Raw genomic sequence first — 24523 nt, 5'->3', positions numbered from 1 at the left:
TTGGTGTATCCTCAACGTTTTGTTCAAATTAATGAGAGAAGAAACATAACACACCTCACTGCCTTTCTGGCGTTTCCCCCCAGAGGAAGTGACATCTCTCGGTGCAGGTGTCATGTGTATTATTAAAAGTCTTTGTGGATTTTATGCGGTTTTATAACAGAGTTAACAGAGTTGACAAGAACATTGGGACAGATATTTTTTTTTTATTACGGAAATTTCACATATTACAGAAAATAGACTTTGTATGCAATTGATTTTATAAAACAGTTAATAGAATAAGCCCCCAAAAAACAGATTGTTAGACTGAATCACTTCATGCTTATTCAAGTTGAATGTATGAATAAGGAGTCGAAGACAGCCAATAATGTGGGGATGGGAGTCATTTAGTTAATGTTTTATGGATAAATCGAGTCTAAAATGTACATCAAGCATTGCTATTGCTGAAAGTTTGTCATAATTTGCATTATTGTTCAAATCTGATTCATTAAAGAGTTCTTTTGTGGAAAATAACAAAAGGTTTATCTTGGAGATGCAAAATGTACCCCGAATTCTAGAATGACCCATATTTTAAAAAAATAGTCAGAGTTGGCAAATTGCTGAGGTATAATAGGAATACACACTTCAAGATGTGCCTTTGTTAGACAATAATTAATTTGATGATGGTAACAGCATCTCATCAACCAGTCACTAAATATTTTTTTATAGTAGCACCTTGACATTGTGTTGGATTCCTTACAGAGAGAGCATTCAGGAACACCTTTATATACCCTTAAAATCCCAGCTCATTATTAATTCATTCAGCTGAAAGCCTGTTATTCATTTACTAATATAAATTATTCACTGACTACAATGCAAGTAATAGGAAAGACGTGTAGTTACGAAAGAGACAAGAGGAATGGATGGATGCACACACACTTACATGTACAATAGCACTATGGTAGAAAACATGCCTGAGATTGATAGCTTGTTATTTTTTCAAGGTCAGTATACAACACTCGAAGCACTCCCAATGTGCGCCTATTAAATGATGATGATGATGATGATGATGATGCAGGCTTTTATTATAAAAAAAAAAGAAACCATGCACTGTGGGACCCATGTCTGAAGAGTTCTCCTGCTTTTAAAAGAATAAAACAAGACACAGAAAAATACAACACATGACACCTGTTCTGTATCTTGTTCTGTATGAGCTGTGAAAATCAATTTCTTTACAAAGTGCTGCGCGATTGTGTGTAATTTGTATGCACTTTCTTGAATTCTTTTTAGGTTTGCAGTGCTGAGAGACCCAGCAGGTTGGCTCAGCGTAAACCCGGTGAAAGGTACGGTAAACACCACAGGCACGCTGGACCGTGAGTCTCCCCATGTCCACAACAACCGCTACAGCGCAGTCTTCATGGCCACAGACAACGGTAAGAGTGTCATCTCGTGCTACACAATTACTCAGCCGTTTGTGCTTTCTGAACTCTCGTCATTGAAATAACATCCTTCTATTAGCCTCCTAATGATAGTATGTGTTTGTTCTAACAGATTTGGAAGATATTCATAAATATCATTACAGTGTGCTTATTATTTGATACAGGATAAATTGGAGTTAGAGAGCTTGGTGAATATCTTTGAAGGCATGTTTGGTGTTTTGTTTTGTTTTTGTTGTTTTTTTTTTTTAAACTGGCACAATATGTGTTTAACTCTGACTTACTAGTGGAATGAATTGGCACCCGTGCCATAATTGGCCCTGAAGATTTATAAATGGCAGAGAAGAATGTCTTGAATACTAAGCGGTGACTGCATTGTCTTTTAAATTGCAGCCAAAACCATTGCAAATATCACACTGGAACCCTTTGGAGAGTTGTTTGTACAAGTCATCAGTGGAGCTTAGAGCTCAGCCAGGGTCGTGCATTATCCTCTCGGCATAGAAAATTACACGATCTCAGGTCCAGAACGCAAGGCTTGAGTCTTACTGATCTCTGGGTAGTGTAGTTATTCCTCTTGCTTGGCATTTGCAGAGATTAAATTAACCCGAAGTCGATGAGGTGTCCCTAATTACTGCAGTGGGTTGTTCCAGATGAGAGCAAGGAGATCTAGTGTTTGGGAAGAGGGTTGAGCTGGGTCCTTGTATGTGTCAGTCATTCGGGCCTTGCTCATTTCCTTCACCTTGGCATCTTGCCACTTCTCCCAGTCTCTCTGCGAGTGAATGACGAGCAAAGATGACTCTTTGGAAGTGCTGCATTAACAGATGTGTGATATTGCTTTCACAGCAGGGTTCTGCCAGTGGCATGGATTGGTACAGATCTGAGACAGTGAAGCAGGAGAGAATCACCTTCTTCCTCTTCCTCACCTCCTCTCTCCCTCTGTCACTCTTTCCTCTCCAACATGAATGCATAGACATGAGACATGACATGAGAAGTGATCTTTTTTTATGTGCTCAAGTGTTTGCAATATAATTAACCCCCCTCTCTTTACATTTCTCTTATGTCAAATGGGGGCATAAGTGGAACTAAACAGGACTCTCATGAGACATGCTCTTAAACGTCCTCATGTGAGAAGACTGAGAGCAGCCTAAAAAATCAGTGACAGCAAAATGAAGAAGTATGTGCAAGGGCTGTAAATGATAAGAGAGCCTTGTCAGTTTTCAGAAATAGACTTTTATGTTAGGCATTATGCTCATTATTCACCAGGTATTATTTGAAAGTTAGCAATTTATGCCTTTAATATAAGTTCTAACTGTGCAATTTTATTTATTTCCTGGAGTGAAAGGCTGGAAACCACTAGATAACATACAGTTGTGGTCAGAAGTTTACATACAGTGACATGAATGTCATCTCAGGATATGAATATCTTGGGAGTATTTGGGCTTTTAGTAATTTCTTTGAACTGTTCTTTTTCTGTGGCAGAATGATTGTACAGCATACATCTTCAAGTAAAAAAAAAAGAATGCTAGAATTTGGTGCACAAGTTTTAATTTTTGGGGGGGTTTCTGAAATCAACACAGGGTCAAAATTATACATACCGGGTCAAAAATTTACATACACTGACTTAGATTATTAATTCAGAGGTGCTGAAAATTCCAAAATGTCTAATACAGTATCTTGTCAAGGCCGAGGTCTCTTAACTTCCTGTTAATGATCATGATTGACTACAGCTGGTAGCTTCTCTGTGCCTTCATAAAAAGGGTTTGTTTACAGCAGTTTGTTTACAGGATTGACCAACACACAGTAAAATTGGATGGGCCAAGGAGCTCAGTGCAGACCTGAGAAAGAGGATCACAGATATACACAACTCTGGAATGTCTCTTGGAGCCATTTCTAAACAACTACAAATTCCAAGATCAGTTCAAACAATTGTATCCAAGTTATTGTGGGGTGGAGTCACTTTGCCAAGCCACTTTGCTTCAAGAAAACCCAAACTGTCACCCTCAGCTGAAAGGAAATTGGTTTGGATGGTCAGGAACAACCTGGGAACCACCATGGCACAGCTCTGCCATGAACTGGAAGCTGATGGATCACTGTCTACAGTTCAGATCACCATGGACTAAGAGGCTGCTACCCAAGAAATAACCCCCTGATCCAAAATTGGCACCTTCAAGCTTAACTAAAGTTTGAAGCTGACCACACGGACAAAGATTGAGGATATAGCTGTATGGTCAGATGAGACAAAGATTGAGTTGTTTGGCCACAATGACCATCATGTATGGAGGAACACTGTGCCAGCTGGTGGTGGTGGTAGGATCATCATGCTCTGAGGCTGTTTTGCTGCCAGTGGAACTGGTTCATTGCACAAAGTGGATGGAATAATGAAGAAGGAGGACTACCTCAGAATTCTTCAGCATAAACCATCACGACTTGGGAGTTACAACAGGACAATGAACCCAAACACGCATCAGAGCTGGTTGTGGAGGATAAAGCAGGCTAACATTAAGCTTAAAATAAGTCCTGACTTCAACCCTATTGCAAATATATGGACCGTGCTTATAAGTCGAGTCCATGCCAAGAAAAAAAAATTAATTGAACTCTACCAATTCTACCATGAGGAGTCATGAAATATCCAACCAAAATTCTGCCAGAAGCTTGTTCATGGTAAACAAAAATGTTTGGTCAAGGTGAATCTTGTGAAGAGACATTTTACCCAAATATTAGGTGTGCTGTATGTATATTTTTGACCCTGTGTTGATTTCAGAAAGTAGTATCCAGTATTTGATTATACTGCTGCGGGGGTCCCTGACACAGGGGTAGGCAGCAGTCGGCTAGTCTTCACACCGCGTTTCCAGGCAGCTCTGTCCAGCAGATCCACACAGGTGAGGCCACACACTTTGATGCCCTTCTTGACACACTCCATCCAAGATTTCCTCGGTCTACCACGACCTCTGTTGCCTGGGAACTGCAACTTGGTGATGGTGTTGATGCAGCCACTGGCTCGTTCAACGTGACCGTACCACCGGAGTTGGCGCGACCGCAGCACTGAGGTGGTGTCCTCCACACCAAGTCTAGCATGTAGGGTTTCTGAAGGTGTCTCATCATGGGGTTTGACGCCGCAGGTCCATCTAATCATGGATCTGTTGTTGCGGCGCAATCGCTGGAGATCCGAGGCAGTAGGGGCCCAAGATTCACTCCCATGGAGCATGGCTGATTGCACGTTGGAGTTAAACACCTTGCCATGGGTTTTAAAGGGTAAGTACCTGGAGGTTAGGATGGGCAGGAGCTTCTTAAATTTTCCCCAGGCAACGCAGCATCTGGTAATGGCAGCGCGCTGACACCCACCGCCAGCACAGAGCATGTCCCCAAGGTAGCAGAAGCTGGCTTCCACGTCCAGCACCGCCTCGTCCACTGTGACTTGTGTCGTAGGGCGACCGTCAAGTGGTCTGGTTTCTCCTCGACACCTCGGACAGATGTAATTCTGTACGGCCAGCAAGCCACCTCTTATGCCGCAGCATTTCTTGTGGACCCAGAACCCACACTCGGTGCACTGGATCGAGTTAATACCAATGCCGGAATGGCATACAGCACACGGGAAAGAGCCAGTGTCCTCCAGTTTGTTCAGACCCTGGCCAGATATCAAGATCTTTGTCTTTTTCATGTTAACCCATAGGCCTTTGCGTTCCATGCCCAACTTCCAAACCTTCAGTCTTGCGATACATTCTTCCACAGAGTCTGCGATGATTACCAGGTCATCGGCGTAAAGGAGCTCCCAGGGCACCCCGGTGAAGAATTCACGGGACAGAGCTTCTAAGACAAGGATGAACAGCAGGGGACTGAGGACTGATCCCTGATGCACCCCTACTCCAACACCGAATTCCTCGCTGTATTGTCCATTGACCTGCACACGGCTCCTGGCATTTGTATACATGGCCTGGATCACCTTCACAGCCCACTCCTCTACACCAAGACTTCTCAGTGCCCACCACAGTACTCTTCTTGGAACTTGGTCAAAGGCTTTCTCCAGATCAACGAAGGCGAAATAAAGAGGTTTATTTGCAGCAATGAAAACCCAAAGAAAATTAAAACCTGTGCACCAAATTCTTGTGTTTTTTTTAATTAAAGATGTATGCTGTACAGTCATTCTGCCATAGAAAAAGAACAGTTCAAAGAAATTACTGAAAGCCCAAATATTGCCATGACATTCATATCCAAGATGACATTCATGTTACTGTATGTAAACTTCTGACCACAAATGTATGTCACTCCAGGAAAATGAAACTACACATTGTTTCACATCTGGGCCAAGTCACCTACTGGGGATGTTTTTGGGAGGAAATAATTGTGGACAAACATGATAAACTCCTCACCAGTAGTAACCAGAGCTCAGGATCAAACTGCAGACTTTAAAGATCTGAGGAACTAAGAATACCTTCAGACTAAATGTATCCATTTACAGAGGAAACAGAGATACAAACATTAACAGAAATATAAACTATAATAGACCCAAAAAATACCAAAAAGATGGAACAGGATGAAAGAGTTGAGAAAACAGAAATCTTTAAAACAACAAAAAAGTAAGCTCCATCCTAGAAATTTTGTGGAAGTGTGTGCCAAAGTTTTCAGCACATCCTTCAAACCATGGGCACAATTTCTTTATAAACGAGAACATCTAGTTAACCAAAACATCAATATTATTTTATTAATTCAGTAAATCAAAAGAGGCAAATTAAAAGTAATAAAATTGTCTACACACCACACACGCATTAGGTTTTCATAGCCTCAAATGAGTATCTCGTGGCTACAAATTAACTGTTGATGTAAGATATGATAAGATCTTTATTCATCCCAGTGGGGACTTTCTTCCAAACAGTTTCTTCATCTAACAGAAACAGAAGTAAACAGAAAGTTAGTACAAACAGAAAAAAATCTAGAAAAAATCAATATAAAATAGCAAGGTAACAAAGAATGAAACATTTAATGTAGAAATACAGTGTTATTATCCTACTTCCCGGGCAGCACAGTGGTGTAGTGGTTAGCGCTGTTGCCTCACAGCAAGAAGGTCTGGGTTCGAGCCCTGTGGCCGGCGAGGGCCTTTCTGTGTGGAGTTTGCATGTTGTCTGTGTGGGTTTGCTCTGGTTTCCCCTAAAGACATGCAGGTTAGGTTAACTGGTGACTCTAAATTGAGTGTGAATGGTTGTCTATGTGTCAGCCCTGTGATGACCTGGTGACTTGTCCAGGGTGTACCCTGCCTTTTGCCCGTAGTCAGCTGGGATAGGCTCCAGCTTGCCTGCAACCCTGTAGAACAGGATAAAGCGGCTAGAGATAATGAGATGAGATAAGATCCTACTTCAAAAGTTATGAATGACCAATCTAATTCAATTCAATTTTATTTGTATAGGGATTTGAACAGTAGACATTGTCTCAAAGCAGCTTCAGAGAAATATACATTCTGGATATAAATTTTAAACATATGAATTTTTAAAATGATCTCTAACAGACAAGCCAGAGGTGATGGCAAGGAAAAACTCCCTGAAACAACATGAGGAAGAAACCTTGAGAGGAACCAGACTCAAAAAGGAATCCATCTTCATTTGGATGATAACAGATAGCATGATTATGATGATGATGATGCCCTTTATTGTCACTAGTCACATGTACCAGCGAAATTGGCCGTCAACCTGTCCGTACATATACAACATACAATTGACATAGGGTAGACAGGACAGGAAGACAGGGATAAAGATAAAAAGGAAACACAACATGAGGAGAGATAAGGAAAAAAAGAACCCCCCCCCCCACTATGCTCCTGTCAGGAGTACAGTGTGGGAACATTTAAAAAACCTTTGCATAAGCACACAACAACACAAGTATACTTTAAACACAGGACTTGAGGGGGGGAATCAGGGGTAAGGGGGGGAGGGGGGAGGGGAGGAGGTAATCCAGCGCAAGCAAGCAGCCGTCCGCTCCTGCAGCCATGAAGGCGCTGGTCACGCACCCGCTTATCACACTGGGGGTAAAAATGGCGACCGCGGAGAGTTAGAGAAGGAATGCGAGGAATGAGAGTGTCTCCCGGCAGTGACCTTCAGGGGGAAATGTTTCCTCAGCAACGGCCTGAACCAAAGCCGGTGCTGTCTCAGGGCGCCGAATGTCGATAAGATATGAATTGTTTGGTCTTTCCAGACGCAGTCTTTGCACGTCCACACCACTCGTCCATATCTGTCCATTCCGTCCATTCTATTCAAATTGATCTCCGAAAAACGTATTCCTTGCAAAGCTGAAAGCTGCTCCGAGATAACAACCATTTTGTGGTTAAAGTTCTGAATGTCCACAGTCTGAGTGCCAACAGCTTTGCCCACCACTCCAATCATATCGGGCAGCTTTGTGGGGCTTTGAACAGCTGTCACTGTTGTCTGATTTCCTTGATATACCAGGGCAATGCCTAATCCAATCAGCAAAAGTCCTGTAATCATATCTTCAATGTCCTCCACAGAAAGAATCGCCAGGCACACGACCCGCCACCGCTCCCACGCGTCCATCGTGTAACCAGCCGCAAACGTTCTGGCAGGACAGACAGGTTCCCCCGAACCCAAACTTCTCGTCGAGAAAACTGTGTCAATTTCGTTAGCAGACCAGTTTATCAATTCCATGCTTTTTTTAGTTTAGAAAGTAATACAGGAAGAGTCTCTTCAAAAAGTACAGCAGACGAGACAAGACACAGAAGCATAAGCAGGGAAAAAAGGAGGGAGAGGGACAGCAGAAAATGCGACCGCCTTCTGTGGCAGCACGGAGAGAAAAGAACTCACTTTTCTATTATAAAGAACTCACTTCTAAAACTGTGTCTTGTATGGTCAAAAAAGTGCAACTGTGTCACCAGGAAATTCATTATAGTTTTGACATGAAGTCTATTTTGTTGAAGTTATCACCTTTTTAAAGTAAAGTGACCAGCAAACCTGACAGTTACAGTTTACTAAATTTCAAGTACACCTATGCTCAAAACTGCATGACAGTGCAAAAAAATTCAGAATTGTCCATTAACCCCTTCAGTGCCCTTGGACGAGTCACGTACTACGTCATGAAATCTTTTACCACTGTGTCTTATGACGTACACTACTCGTCATAAACACCTCCTTTTATGTACCTTATATGGCACATTACTTTTACTTCACATTGGCACATTACTGTAAGTTGGCTTAGTGGTTAGTGTGTCTGCCTCTTGATCAGGAGCTTGTGAGTTCTATTCATGGTTGGGTCATACCAAAGACCATCATAAAAATGGTACCCAGTTACTTGGAATACATGGATCCTTGGTGTACATTGTGTTTTCAAGTACTAGTAATTCATGTTTATGGACAGGTTCTCATTGACAAGACCCATTGTCTTGTTTGGGGGGTTTTTTTGGATGTTTTTGAAGTTGTTTTTGATTACTAAAGTAATTTTTACTCTACAACAGTGTTTTCTGTGATTTTTCTATATGAATATTAAAAATATAAAGTTCTGTACAAGTTAGAGAAAGATTATCAAAATATCCCAATTTTTATCTATTTTTGTCCTATATGCCCGGCACATTACAATTAATTATGGGTGCCAGCCAAGGGGTTAAAAACCTTAAAAAAAAAAAAAACCTTGCCCAGAATCATTCGTCCAGCTCATGCTGACAGAAAGGAGAGGTGTTGTAGAGTTTATCAACTGGGAGGAATGACTTCCTGTGCCGTTCTGTGGGGCTCCTTGGTGTCCTCAGCTTCCCATCAGAGATGCTTCTGTAACCTTTCCAGTGTGCTGTATAGTGGGTGACAGCCATTGTCCATGATGTCTAATAGATTGTGCAGCATCGTTCTCTCTGACACCTTCTCCAAGTAGTTGAGTCCCACCCCAATAACACAGCTGATCATCTTATTCACTCTGCATCCACTGTCACTCTAGCACACCACAGCATAAATGGCACTGGCCACTCATCATCATCACTACCAAACTTAATCCAGGCTTGAGGCAAACCATGTTTGGCTGACTTGGCCAGAATTGCAACAGTAGGGTGGCCAGTTTCTGCGCGCACACACACACACACACACAAACACACACAAACAGGCAATTTAGAGTAGCCAATTAACATAACTGCATGTCTTTGGGTTGTGGGGGAAACCAGAGCACTTGGAAGAAAGGAAACCCACACAGACACACAGAAACCCCCCGTCGGTCACTGGGCTTGAACCCAGAACCTTCTTGCTGTGAGGCGACAGTGCTATCCACTGCACCATCATGCCACCCATAGGCCACTACTGCCTGGTAAAACATCTGCAGTGTTTCTACTGATATTAAAGGACCTTAACCACCTGAGAAAGTAAGGTTGGAGAGTAATTCCATGATTTTGACCAGTTGAGTTTACTGTCCAGATGAACTCTCAGATATATGTAGTCCTGAACTGCCTCCACATTCACACCTTCAATGGGAACAAGGGTCAGGATATGTCTCACTCTCTTAAAATCCATTGACAAGGGCCTTTGTCTTGCTTATGTTAAGTTGTATGTCTCCATGAAGTTGTCAACTACACTCCTGGATTTGTCTTCCTGCCCTACCTAGATGCAGCCCTCACTCTTGTGTAGTCATCAGAGAACTTTTGAAAGTGGTAGATCCCTGAGTTGTAGCTGAAGTCTGAAGAGTATAGGCTGAATAGGAAGGGGGATAGCACCGTCCCTGTGGTGCTCCTGTGTTAGAAATAACAGTGTCAGACACACATCTCTGAAGTTTGAGATATTGTCGCTATCCAGTGACGTAGTCAGTAATACAGAACACTGGATGGACATCCATAGGTACCTGCATCAGTTTGTGTTTCAGCAGGGTGAATATGATGGTACTGAATGCACTGGAGAAGTCAAAGAGCAGTGATGTTGAGCCCAAACAAGTGAATATAAGTTTAATGGAGTAAATATACTGTATAATGGCATCATTAACTCCAACCTTTGGCTGCTTAGCAAAGTACAGAGGGTTTGTTGATGCCATCACCAGGGGAAATAGATGTACCAAAACCAGCCTTCATAATGTACAAGGTTAACATTACTGATCTGTCATCATTAATTGTACTATGACATTGCATGATATATCAAAAACAAATATAAAATGCAACATAATTGGGTGAGCTGGATCAAGTGCTATTTTATAAGCTGCTAAATAATAAGACTGGAAGTCATTTTGGTAAATTAAACCAAATTTGCAGTGATTAACATGATGATTACAATTTACCAGAAGCCAGGTTTTATTTACTCCATCCATTCCATCCATTATGTGTAACCACTCATCCTGTGCAGGGTCATGGGCAAGCTGGAGCCTATCCCAGCTGACTATGGGCAAGAGGCAGGGTACACCCTGGACAAGTCGCCAGGTCATCAGGGATGACACTTATGGCCCTTTTCCACTACCCTTTTTCAGCTCACTTCAGCCCGACACGGCTCGCGTTTCGACTACCTCAGAGCAGCACGACTCAGCTCGCTTCAGCCCTACTCAGCACGCAAAACTCGCACAGTTTTGGAGTGGGGCTGAAGCGAGCCAAACCGAGCCGAGTGGGGCTAGGGGCGTGAGGAGACACTCCCCTGTGCACTGATTGGTGAGGAGGAGTGTCCTCACATGCCCGCACATGCCCCGCGAGCACGCTGGGATCTGTAAACACCGTAAACCCAGAAGAAGAAGAATTACGAATTACGAGAATTATGAAGCCTTATGCGCCTCGCCTCATCTATACGCTCTTGCCAGTATCTGTTGGCGTTGTTGATGACAACAAGCCACAGCACCAAGACCAGCAACACTAATGACTCCATGTCCGGGTCGTGAGACTACCGCTTAAAAGGCCACTGATGTCACTGTTTGCGCCGCCTAACGACATCACGTGACGTCCACCCACTTTCGCTAACTCCACCCAATGTGTCCACCCACTTCCAGCCAGCACGCTTCAGCGCGGTTGTAGTCGAAATGTAACTCCAACAACCCCACTCAGCTCGACTCAGCCCAACTCAGCACTGCACGGCTCAGCCCAACTCAGCCGCGTTGGTAGTGGAAAAGCGGCATTAGAGACACACAACCATTCACACTCATGGTCAATTTAGAGCCACCAATTAACCTAACCTGCATGTCTTTGGACTGTGGGGGAAACTGGAGCACCCGGAGGAAACCCACGCAGACACGGGGAGAACATCCAAACTCCACACAGAAAGGCCCCTTTTGGCCGCTGGGCTCAAACCCAGAACCTTCTTGCTGTGAGGTGACAGTGCTAACCACTACACCAGCATGCCGCCCTTTTATTTACTCCTTTTAGTTTATTTCAAACCTTGCCATTTTCTTATTCAGTGTATGAGTATTTATTTATTTATTTGAATTGTTATTTTAAATTGTCGGCATGGTGGTGTAGTGGTTAGCACTGTCGCCTCACAGCAAGAAGGTTCTAGGTTTGAGCCCAGTAGCCGACGGGGGCCTTTCTGTGTGGAGTTTGCATGTTCTCCCCGTGTCTGCATGGGTCTCCTCCGGGTGCTCCGGTTTCCCCCACCGTCCAAAGACATGCAGGTTAGGTTATCTGGTGGCTCTAAATTGACCATGAGTATGAATGGTTGTTTGTCTCAATGTGTTAGCCCTGTGATGATCTGGCGACTTGTCCAGGGTGTACCCCACCTCTCACCCATCATCAGCTGGGATAGGCTCCAGCTTGCCCGCAACCCTGCACAGGATAAGCGGTTATGGATAATGGATGGATGTTATTTTAAATTGTCTCTTGGTTTTCTGTTTCATTAAATTATATTTCAGAAAAACACTATATGTACTTTCATCCTGCATTTTCTATCCCTTGATTTTCAGGGTTAAAGGTAAGTGCTTGTGTTTAGAAACATGACTGAAAAACATTGTGTTGGTCACCTATAGTCAAAGGAATATCTGGTAACCTTGGAAGCGTGAACTATATGCAGGTTATTTTAATGGGCCACACAGAAAATCAGCTTAAGCACCTGAGTAAACTAACTCTGAAGACGAGAGACTCTGCTTAATTATTACATTACAGGCATTTAGCAGACGCTTTTATCCAGAGCAACATACAACAGGACCCTGATATACCCAAAGCAGTGGGCAGTGCGGGGAGCATTTGGGGGTTAGGTGCCTTGCTCAAAGGCACTTTAGCCGTTCCTGCTGGTCCAGAGAACTGAACTGGTGACCTTTTGGTCCCAAAGCTGCTTCTCCCCAAACTTTAGGCTGCCCTCAATAAGTCCGTCCGTCCATCCATCCATCCATTATCTGTAGCCGCTTATCCTGTTCTACAGGGTCGCAGGCAAGCTGGAGCCTATCCCAGCTGACTATGGGCGAGAGGCAAGGTACACCCTGGACAAGTCTCCAGGTTATCACAGGGCTGACACAGAGACAAACAACCATTCACACTCGTATTCACACCTACGGTCAATTTAGAGTCACCAGTTAACCTAACCTGCATCTCTTTGGACTGTGGGGGAAACCAGAGCACCCGGAGGAAACCCACGCAGACACGGGGAGAACATGCAAACTCCACACAGAAACGCCCTCGCCAGCCACTGGGCTTGAACCCAGGACCTTCTTGTTGTGAGGCGACAGTGCTAACCACCACACCCCCGTGCAGCTCCCTCAATAAGTCATATTGAATTAATTTATGTACAACATTATACTTAAGTGTCCAACTCTAAATCTACACATTGGGACAAATTGAAGCCCAGTATTAGGGAAAAGAGTGTACATGTAGGGGCATGTTGTCATTGTTGTTGTTGGTGGTGGTGATGATGGCGATGGTGGTGGTGGTATTGTTGTTGTTGCTGTGGGGAAAAAAGCCCACTCTCCAGAGAAATACTGTGTTCTGTTTGCTATCCAGACATTGACAATGGGACAGTTAAATATTGCGTTTATGGGACTGCCAGGCCAATATTTGTGTTCATTCTCAAAGGTCATTGCAGTGTCCATTGAAACAATGCAGGGACGTCAGGCTGAATCTGAGCACAGCATTCACCTTTACTCTGTGTGAGGTGTGTGTGTGTGTGTGTGTATGTGGTTTTGGGGGTGTTAGCGCTTGTACTGACTGAATCTTTTTTCCGTGGTCATTTTTTATCCCTTATAACATATAGTCTATAACAGACGCCCTCGTCTGCTATGAGCTGTCAGATGATTGCATGACACGAGAGTCCTGCTGGTCACTAACAGGTTATCGATCTAGTCCAGTGTGCCATGTCTTTATTTGGAGAACTCGGATGATGAATGCTGCTGCTCCACGGGTGACCACAGAGGGGTACAGTGTTGATGGCTGACAGAAGCTGGGTAAAGATAGGAAAGAACAAAGCAGGACAACATAGATAAAACAAAAAGAAAGGAAGGATTAGGGTGAACGAATAGGTGAAGCTGTGGTGTGTGTGTGTGTGTGTGTGTAGACCTATAGTTCCCAAAGGTCTGTATGACACACACATGACCTTTTTCTAAGCGCAGAAACAAATAACTCCATTTCGCAGATGTTGTGTGTGAACCTGCAGTTTCGTGTCAAGAAGTCAGAGTTGTTGATCTGACTTCTGTAACTTCACCAACAATTGCTCATCTCTCATCCACAGAGACACCTTGTTCTTTCAACATTGGCAAAGGTTTCATCATGTGAGTGCATAATTCTGGTCTGAAGCTCAGACACATTTTTCTCTCACTCCTTTATTCCCCATCGAGCCAGCAGATGTTCATTCAGTCCATTCGTCTTTGAGCGTCAGTGAGTACATGAGTGTCTGTACATATGCTCATGCGCTCTTATTCATCTTGCGCGATTATGTGCTCGAAAACTACTCATTATCTGCTTCTTCGATTTTTAAACTCAAGCCTATTTTCTTTTCCGTCATCTTTAGGATGTCTTGTTTGTATATCAGCAGTAACAGAAATGAAAAGTGTTGTATCAAATCTACTGCACATTTTCACATTATTAGATGTGCTGCACTGTCACTGACATTACTCTGACACATGTATCAGAGTGGATTCTCCTCTGTCACACTCATTGAAAAATGGCATCTGCACGTCTTGTTCTATCTTTTCCTGCCGCATTGTAGCCTGCCTGGCTAGTCAGTGGCTTCTTAATATAATAATAAATGAATCCCCAGTAGACTGTGCTTGTCATATAGATCAGTGATGTTACAGTGATCAAAGCAGGGCGCACAGCAGTATGTTTTTTTTTTTTATGTCTATGTCAGAGTAAGGAAGTGTTTATCAGGAACAGCAGCATATGGTTAGACTTTGGCTTGCATCTGTCACTGTGAATGAGAGGACGGTGTATTGTTTGATCACATGCTACTGTTCTATACTGCATCTTCGCTCCTGTTTATAACTGACCAAAGGCAATGAGTCTCTCTCACAGAGTTTAGATTTATCTTCAAGCAATGTATGTCAAATTGCAGGTTTTTATGATATGAGAAAAGGAAACCAATATATATTTTTCCATCTTTTAATGTGATATAGCAAACAACAAAATCCAAGTGAAAAACAAATAAATCATTTTAGTTTGTAGGAAAGGGGAAAAAAAACTTACAATAACCTGGTTGCAGAAGTGTTCACACCCATTCATAATGGGGCATGTGACTGTGCTAGCCCTGTGATGACCTGGTGACTTGTCCAGGGTGTACCCCGCCTCTCGCCCATAGTCAGCTGGGATAGGCTCCAGCTTGCCTGCGACCGTGTAGAACAGGATAAGCGGCTACAGATAATGGATGGATGGATGTGACTGTGCTCAGACTTACCCAATCACATTCAAACTCATGTTTAAAAGTGATGATCATACACCTGTCATCGCTGAAATGATTTTCATCTCATCTCATTATCTCTAGCCACTTTATCCTGTTCTACAGGGTTGCAGGCAAGCTGGAGCCTATCCCAGCTGACTACGGGCGAAAGGCGGGGTACACGCTGGACAAGTCACCAGGTCATCGCAGGGCTGACACAGAGACACAGACAACCATTCACACTCACACCTACGGTCAATTTAGAGTCACCAGTTAACCTAACCTGCATGTCTTTGGACTGTGGGGGAAACCGGAGCACCCGGAAGAAACCCACGCGGACACAGGGAGAACATGCAAACTCCACACAGAAAGACCCTCGCCAGCCACGGGGCTCGAACCCGGACCTTCTTGCTGTGAGGCGACAGCGCTAACCACTACACCACTGTGCCGCCTGAAGTGATTCTGATCAACCCCAAATAAAGATCAGTGGCTTCTGTAGGATTTTCTTAATGTTTCCTTGGTTTCATCCAACTGCTGCTATGGGATCTCACTGACAAAATGTATCAGTCAGGAGGAGGGTGCAAAAGAATTTCCAAAATATTAGATGTACCATGGAACAGCATGAAAATCATCAACAAGTTGAGAAAATAGGGCACTTCAGTAACATTACCAAGAACAGGATGTCTCTGAAAAGTGACAAAAGGACAAGAAGAAAGCTCCCTTGATAAGTTGCCAAGAGACCAATGGCAATATTAAAGGAGCTGCAGAAATAGCTCAGCTTACATAGCTTGGCAAAGCTTACAGAACCAGCAGAGGTTCTAGGATATTGTGTCACTCTGTGATTCATTCATCATTCATTTTTAATAAATGCTTTATCCTGGGAGTGAGGCAGGAACACATGCTGAATGGGACACTAGTTCGTTACAGGACACCATACACACACTTTTATTTACACCTACAGGCAAGTTAACTTAGACAAACCTATTGGTACTGTATGTTTTTTGGGAGGTGGGATGAAACATGATGCAGGAAACCCATTCAGGAATGGGAGAACATGTACAGAAACTTCATAGAGACGGTAGGCAGGTTTCTATTGCAGTTTTGTACAAAATTGGATTTTTTTTTTTAAGTCAACAAACCATAATTGCAAATAGTCTGTGTTTCCATTAAGTGATGTCATGTGATTAAAGCTGGGTTTTCTCCTCTTGCAGTAGTCATTTGGATCTCCAAGACCCAATATTTTGTCCAGGATTTTGATTGTATCCACCATAATAGCGGTTGTGTTTTAATCAAATACAAACTTTTCTGATATTTGAGAAGGGTCCCCCCCCACAATTCACATTTCCATTACTTGTTTTTAGTTCACAATTTCAAACTGTGCATTAAGCAGGTTAATAGAAGTACGGCTAGGAACATGAGCTCAAAATGACACTAGGGACACTACACACTGCAATGACTCTGTGTCATGTGGAAAGCTACAATTGCTTGATTGAGCAAAGTATAACAAGCACAAAAACAAAATGAAGCAATCTGAGGATCAGTCGCCAGAAGAGGTGTGACAAAAAAGGTCACATTGGCTTGTTGGAAGAAGTGGAGAAAACCCTGAGTGAAGAGCTGGTGTTGTGAAAACATCACATCACACATCACATCACATTATCTCTAGCCGCTTTATCCTTCTACAGGGTCGCAGGCAAGCTGGAGCCTATCCCAGCTAACTACGGGCGAAAGGCGGGGTACACCCCGGACAAGTCGCCAGGTCATCACAGGGCTGACACATAGACACAGACAACCATTCACACTCACACCTACGGTCAATTTAGAGTCACCAGTTAACCTAACCTGCATGTCTTTGGACTGTGGGGGAAACCGGAGCACCCGGAGGAAACCCACGCGGACACGGGGAGAACATGCAAACTCCGCACAGAAAGGCCCTCGCCGGCCCCGGGGCTCGAACCCAGGACCTTCTTGCTGTGAGGCGACAGCGCTAACCACTACACCACCGTGCCGCCGTTGTGAAAACAATGGAAAACAAAATGATTTTGAATATGAAACCACTAAATTATTCATTCAAATGACTCCTCTCAGTTCGGAGGAACAGAGGCTCGACTCTGAGGCTCCTCACGCACGAAATGAAATTACTCTTTACTGCATTGAAGTGCTTTGCTTTTTCTATCCATAGAACATGCTATTAATGACCCAAACAGTGCTTGTGTAGGCAGAGCATAAAATAAGATGCAAGACAAAGTAAAACAAATAACGATGGATATGGAACACACTGATATGACGATCCAACAGAGGAATTCTTTGAAATATATACAGATTAGACAAAAAAAAAAAAACATGATGCTTCTCTGTTGTGTAGTTTTGCTTTAGCTGCTCATTATCTGTTACCATGAAATCACATTTAATGTGTGAGATGACTGTGGCTTCACTCTTTTGATCGTGTCATCATTTTATAGTGAACACCAGTTCTTCTACATCCCAAAAATAATACTAGGATACTACATTTTTGCATAGAGTGATCATGATGTATTATTACATAGCTAGGGTTACAGTGAGGGGCCAGTCCTCTGGTAACTACTATAGTTTGACTCTACTCACATCTGTATTGCGACGTGCCTCACCAGATGGCAGCAGGTGCCATTTTTATGATGTTTTTTTTATAACCCGACTACAAGTAGAACTCACAATCTTCTGGTTGAGAGGTGGACATGCTAACCACTAGGCCAGCTTGGGGTTCATTAAGCCAAGTAGCCTAGTGTAAAATGTATAGAAAGTTGGCAGGACGCAAATGCAGATAGTCAACATGGGTTTTATTAAAGGCAAGGCAAAAATCATCATGACAGTCTACAGCAGAAATCAAGAAACAGACAGGCAGCAGCACCATAATCAGAAACTGGAGAAACAGGGAACAGGTCAAACCAAGAAGTGAGACTGAAGCTATGGAGCTAGAAATGATAAAAGAACCATGGGAAAAGAAGGGTCACCAATGTACATTGGCATGAAACAACACTTAGTGAAGAGACTCAGAAACAAGAGGACACAAATCGACAAAGTTATTATGGAACCAGACAACTGGAACGATAACACAAAGGAGCAGAGACAGGATCAGGAAGTAGAAATTAACAAATGTCACGATAAGAGCACAGCTAAAAGCACTATGCTCTGGGGGGCTTCAAAACACTTAGGCCCCGGTCACACCGCCCGAACTTTGCTGGAGCGTTCCTGGAGCGGTGAAAAAAATTCATCACCGCTCGTAACCGTTCACCACCATTTAACAAAAGTTGGCCCCCGTTAAAGCAACGCCGTATACGCTCGGCCACCGCTGATGTTTCTCGAGGGGCCCTCCTACCGCTCCGAAAGTTTTGAGCTGCACAAAATATTGCGAGCGGTGAGGAGGGGGCAATTTTCCGCCCCGGCAAAGTTCACCCCCGCTCCACCAACGCCCAGTCAAAGTTTGGCACTGCTAGACGCAAGTTCGTGGACGCTTGGGTCCACTAGGCCAACGCAGAAATCTTGAACGCTGGACCACCGCTGCTTCGCCAGCGTTGCCCGGGCGGCGATTAAACGTTGCACAAACTTCGGTGGAGCGGTTGTAAGCGTTTTACGAGTGGACACGGGGTTGCTGGAACGGTGTCGGGCGTTGAAGCAGCTATCCATGGCGGCGATGAACTTTGGTTTGGCGTTGGTATAGAGGTGTTGGAGCGGGACCAGAATTTGTCTATAAATACGGGGAGAAATGGACCAGGAGCTCATTTGGAATCGAGCTGCCATTGAGTTCAGACCTCATCTATATCGAATTTGCTCAAAGTTACAGTAAAACTGTATCACCATGGATGCTGAGAGACTTGCTATGATTGGTGCTAAACCAACTTTATACCCCCGCCGAGCCAAAGCCCGCATGCGCAGAACGCCGCTATACCAACGCTCGCGTCACCGCTAAACCAACGCTCGCTACCGCTAAACCAACGCTAAAGCAACGCCGGCTTCAGCGGTGCACCGCTAAGCCAACGCCCATGTTTTCGATTTTTTTCCCATTTTGTGTGCGGTGACGAGCGTTGTCGAAATTCGGCCCCCCCTCCCTACCATTCAAGGAATGCTCCAGCAAAGTTCGGGCGGTGTGACCGGTGGCCTTAGCTATTTTTTTAAACCATAAATTCACATGCATTTCTGTTTCCATAGTTTCCATCAATACCTGCTTATTTCCACCCATGTTGATTAGAGCCTACATGATGGAACATGTCTGTACCCTCTGTTTAGCTTGGCCCATAATTAGTTTACCTTCAGTAGCAGAGGCACAGGTGACTACAGTTGCCAAATTTTTCTGCTGGAAACCGCATGCTGAACTTTTGGGCTAAATCTGTGCATGAAATAATGGTATATGGGAGCTAGAATTATTCTTCTGATTGTAATAATGGTACAGTATTATGGCCAATCCATACTCCCGACTCAGGTTTTGTGTTTTTGCTCCCTGATCTGTGTTATTAATTCACCCTGGATCCACCCCTGGCCAAAATGTGCCTCTGGAACTCCAAAGCCAGGATGTTACAGGAGCGGTCACAAACGGTGGTGTACTTTTACAACGAAGAGAAATGTGGCATGGTTTTGGTTGACTATTTTATTCTGTCAGGCATGTCAAGAGGAACGCTGCGTTTTATCAATACTAGTGGAAAATGTCATGCCTATTGAACTTGGGCCAATGAAAATCAAATGAACAAAAAAAAAAAACCACTGGAAATCACTGTGAGCTTGTGAAATGTCAGTCAACTGTCATTGGGCTAAATTATTGGTGAGCAGCTTTCTGAAATGCATTATTTGTCTATTTATTTGACTTTGTACCTTGATGTTAGAAGGGCTGTCATAACAGCATCACTGTCCCTAATAACACACAGCCTGTCACTTTTCTTTTCCAAAGCTTTCAGAAGGAAATGGAGTTTAATCATGGTTTCTCTCTATGCATTTAAGAAGACTATTACCGGCAGCTCAAAGTCAGATCTAGGGGACAGGTTGATGAAAGGCTCAGCTTGGTGGTGTGTGTGTGTGTGTGAGAGAGAGAGAGAGAAAGAGAGAGAGATGCTTTTCAGCTGTGCTAGTTTCTCATTAAAGGGGACACAGGAGGCTAATCAGTCAGTTTTGTTCTGCAGGGACTTGCAGGTTTAATTGGGTACTTGTGAAAGTTCCAACCAATTCTGTAGAGAAAAAGCAGGACCTCAGTTTAATTGCAGATCAGTTTTCTTCTTTCTTTGCTTTGAAGCTGATGTCTGTTGCAAGGTGGAGTCATGTTTATTTGAGATATGCATGAAGACCAACAGTGAGGGCTGATTGAGGAGCATGTGAATTTTTTTATTTTTTTATTTTAAACACAGCTTGCCAGACCAGGCACTTTGCTCCAAGCTGTAAAGCTCCATTTTCCCAGTCCCACTACATCCTATTTTAGTGTCCAGGCTCCAAAAGCAATAATTAGTGCATTGACAAGAGCAGCAATATGAGTTTTAGCCTTGGTTTGGCCACCATGAAATGAAGGTGCATTTAAAATAAATGCGTTAAAAAAATCAGTTTGGATTATAAAGTCTTCTGTAGATGAAGAAGAAGAAAAGGGAAATGTCCCTACATTGTCATTTTAAACCCAACTGCATGCATATACTGTACAGGCTGTTTCAAAAAAATGTGATGTTATTTGGGATGTAAATATCCCAGAAACTATATAGTCTAGGTAAAGGAAACTGAACAGGCTTAATGTTAAGCAATATAAGATTTATTCCTCAAAATTTGAATGAGAAATTCAAAGGTATATGGATTCCATGAACGATTTCACAAATTTTCAATATGCATGCCACCTGAGACACGACACATGGACACACAGACAGCCTTCCTCTTTGAACTTTTTGTTCCGTGTCCAAATCTGCACTGCAGTTGGTGCATTTTTAGAGAATTCTCTCATAAATGCATGCTGCACGGTCTTGTTCGACTGCGTTCGAGCGTACTCTAACACACACAACGCCTTTTCTTTTCCAGTGAATGGCATTTCTATACCTAAAAAGATAAAAACAAAAAAACATTAAACATAAAATTTTGACCTGTTTCCACACATGCTGTTAAAATTTGAAGTCAATTGAACAAGAATTGGTAAAGTTATTAAATTGTGAAATGATATCAAACGGGTGGCACGGTGGTGTAGTGGTTAGCGCTGTCGCCTCACAGCAAGAAGGTCCGGGTTCGAGCTCCGTGGCCGGCGAGGGCCTTTCTGTGTGTAGTTTGCATGTTCTCCCTGTGTCCGCGTGGGTTTCCTCCGGGTGCTCCGGTTTCCCCCACAGTCCAAAGACATGCAGGTTAGGTTAACTGGTGACTCTAAATTGACCGTAGGTGTGAATGTGAGTGTGAATGGTTGTCTGTGTCTATGTGTCAGCCCTGTGATGACCTGGCGACTTGTCCAGGGTGTACCCCGCCTTTCACCCATAGTCAGCTGGGATAGGCTCCAGCTTGCCTGCAACCCTGTAGAAGGATAAAGCGGCTAGAGATAATGAGATGAGATTAAATTGTGAAATGATATCAAATGGGCGGCATGGTGGTGTAGTGGTTAGCGCTGTCGCCTCACAGCAAGAAGGTCCGGGTTTGAGCCCCGTGGCCGGCGAGGGCCTTTCTGTGTGGAGTTTGCATGTTCTCCCCATGTCCGCGTGGGTTTCTTCCGGGTGCTCCGGTTTCCCCCACAGTCCAAAGACATGCAGGTTAGGTTAACTGGTGACTCTAAATTGACCGTAGGTGTGAATGGTTGTCTGTGTCTATGTGTCAGCCCTGTGATGACCTGGTGACTTGTCCAGGGTGTACCCCGCCTTTCGCCCGTAGTCAGCTGGGATAGGCTCCAGCTTGCCTGTGACCCTGTAGAAGGATAAAGCGGCTAGAGAGATGCTATCAAATTTTTTGAAACACCCTGTGTATATATAGTAAAATGGTTGTCCTTCCTGAGGGAAGATGACCATCTTTATCAATGACATCAGGCATCCGTTGTTGTTGTCAATACGTGTGTTCTCAGGTGTCTGATAAGGCCAATCTTTGCACGGAAAGTACGGGGGCAGTGCAGGCAGGACAGTGAAAGAAGATACTCATGGGCAGAGGTGGTACTCTTTTCTCGGGCTTTACACGTTGCACATTCCGACTTAGCCACAGCGATGTGCTGCTTTTCGTAGCTAGCAGAACCTTTGGATACTGTTGTGCTCCATGCAGAGCAATTTCGAGCAAAGGTCTCCCAGTTTTCATTGTTGAGGCCAAAGTCTTTCAATGAGGCTTTGAGCGTGTCTTTTATGTCTCTTTTTCTGGCCACAATGTGATTGAGCTCCAGTTGCCAATTCTCCATACAGGATGCACTTCGGGAGACGTTCTTCAGACACCCGAGTGACATCACCAGCCCAGCGAAGTTGAGTCATGCGAAGCATCTATATAATAAGCGGCAAAGTTTGTTTGTTTGTTTTGAGCTAACGTCGCCATGTCTTGACGGATTTTCACCAAATTTGGCATGTAGGTCCAGGGATGGCCCGGAATTTTGCTGATATCAGCAAAATTCATGTACGGGCCCTGGGGAGGTCCCTGGGGGGCACAGCATCCACCCACCCCCTCCCTCAATGCCTTTCACGTTACATTTATCAACACAAACTCTCGACAGAGCTTCACTAAACTTGGCACGCAGGTACAGGAGATAGCCACAATTTGGCAGAACTCAGAAATTCCATATTTGGGCCCCGGGGGTCCCTGGTGGGCTCCTGGGTGGTGGATGTTTGGATGAAGTAAGAAATATATAGCAACAAAGTATCTTTCATTTCTTGGTGGATATCTTCTCTCCACCCTTCCCATGGACTATTGTATTATCCTTAAAACCCTTTTTCTAACATATATATAAACACAGTATATTTTATCAGAACCTGAAATGTAAAAATCTACAAAGTGAAAATGTTTTCCCAGGAGAAATGTATATAACTTATATTTGTGTTGCTCTCATACGGAATATAAAACAAGAATTGTTTGTTTTTAATATATTGTATATCACATACAAAAAAAATTATATCCAAGCCCCCCCCCCAAGAACCCAGGCAACACTGGGTAACCTGCTAGTTCTAAATATGTTGATCATTCCTGACTGTTCCAGAACTTCTGTATCTGGGATCTCGTCTTGCCATTTCTTTTTACATACGGTAGTTGAGTGGTTCTTGACATACATATATGTTATTTATCAGCTGGGAGGTCCGTATCGTGAAATACCGTGACCGAGGTCTTGAAAGTACTGAGCGAGGCCCTCTGGGCCGAGGTCAGTATTCAAGGCCGAGGTCACGGTATTTCACCATACGGGCCGACCTTAAGCTGGTAAATAATATATTTATTTTTTTCTTTACCAAATTCTAACAGAAAACGAGAGCACCCGAAAGGGAAAACCGAGGCAAGGCAAGCCGCCATTTTGAATCCTCATTCACGGCTGTAATGCAAATGGCTTCCTCCTCGGTATACAAGTGCACTTCCATGGCAGGAAAAAAAACTACATTTTGCCGCCCATGTAGTCCCCTATTTATACAAAATTGAGTCATTCAGGATTCAGCCATGTTTTTGCTCGGCGTTAGCAACAGTTAGAGGTTTTTAGCTTTCTCCTGAAATGTTTTCTTTTATTTCTTCTTCCTTAGGGTAGTAAAACTCGCTTTCGCTGTGAACACTGTCATTATTGCCATCCATGATGTAAAATTAATGCTATTCTCCTGAGAAATGCTGGCAAAAATTTATAAGATTTTTGATACTTATAAATAAATCTTATAAAAAAAGATAAATGTTGACAAAAAATACTACTATGTTTGTTGTTGTTGTGAACGAGCGAGTCGCCAGAGGTCCATAACCGGGGTCCGTAACCGAGGTCTGTATCGTAGGATACGGACCCGCTCGCCAGCCAATCAGAGCACACAATTTGATGGAAACTGGACCGTGAAAAAAATAATATGGATTACTACAGTTGTGGAATAGAGCTATTTACTTAACACTTTTTTTGTGTGTCTGTGTGTGTACCACATAATTCCATGTTATTTGATAGTTTTGATATCTTCAGAATTGTTCCACAATGTAGAAAATAGTTGAAATGTAGAAAAACCTAAGAATGAGTAGGTGTGTCCAAACTTTTGACTTATACTGTGTATATATATTTATGCTTGACTAGTTAAATGCCTTAGCCGCTTTAGCACACAATATTTTTTAGAATTAGTGTATATCATTTACTGTCTAGCTGGCAACACTTGATAGCTGTTTAATATTTTTTGGTACAGTTATCTCATTCTGCAGCTCCTCTATCACTTGTTCTGTCTCTTTAGTTTCTATTAAATGAATTACTTTTGCCATACCTCATTATGAAAGACT

At 43.3% G+C, this 24523-nt stretch overlaps 1 protein-coding gene across 1 annotated transcript in view; it reads left to right on the top strand.

Annotated features, from left to right (window-relative positions):
- Positions 1-24523, top strand: part of cdh13 (cadherin 13, H-cadherin (heart)) — a 925252-nt gene that overhangs the window by 861960 nt on the left and 38769 nt on the right. Inside the window, exon 12 of the mRNA XM_060923723.1 lies at positions 1267-1409. Coding sequence (XP_060779706.1) covers positions 1267-1409 — 143 coding nt within the window. The remainder of the gene's footprint in view (positions 1-1266; positions 1410-24523) is intronic.

This window comes from Neoarius graeffei, chromosome 6 (genome assembly GCF_027579695.1).
Source record: "Neoarius graeffei isolate fNeoGra1 chromosome 6, fNeoGra1.pri, whole genome shotgun sequence".
NCBI lineage: Eukaryota > Metazoa > Chordata > Actinopteri > Siluriformes > Ariidae > Neoarius > Neoarius graeffei.
This window is presented reverse-complemented; position numbering and strand designations above follow the sequence as displayed.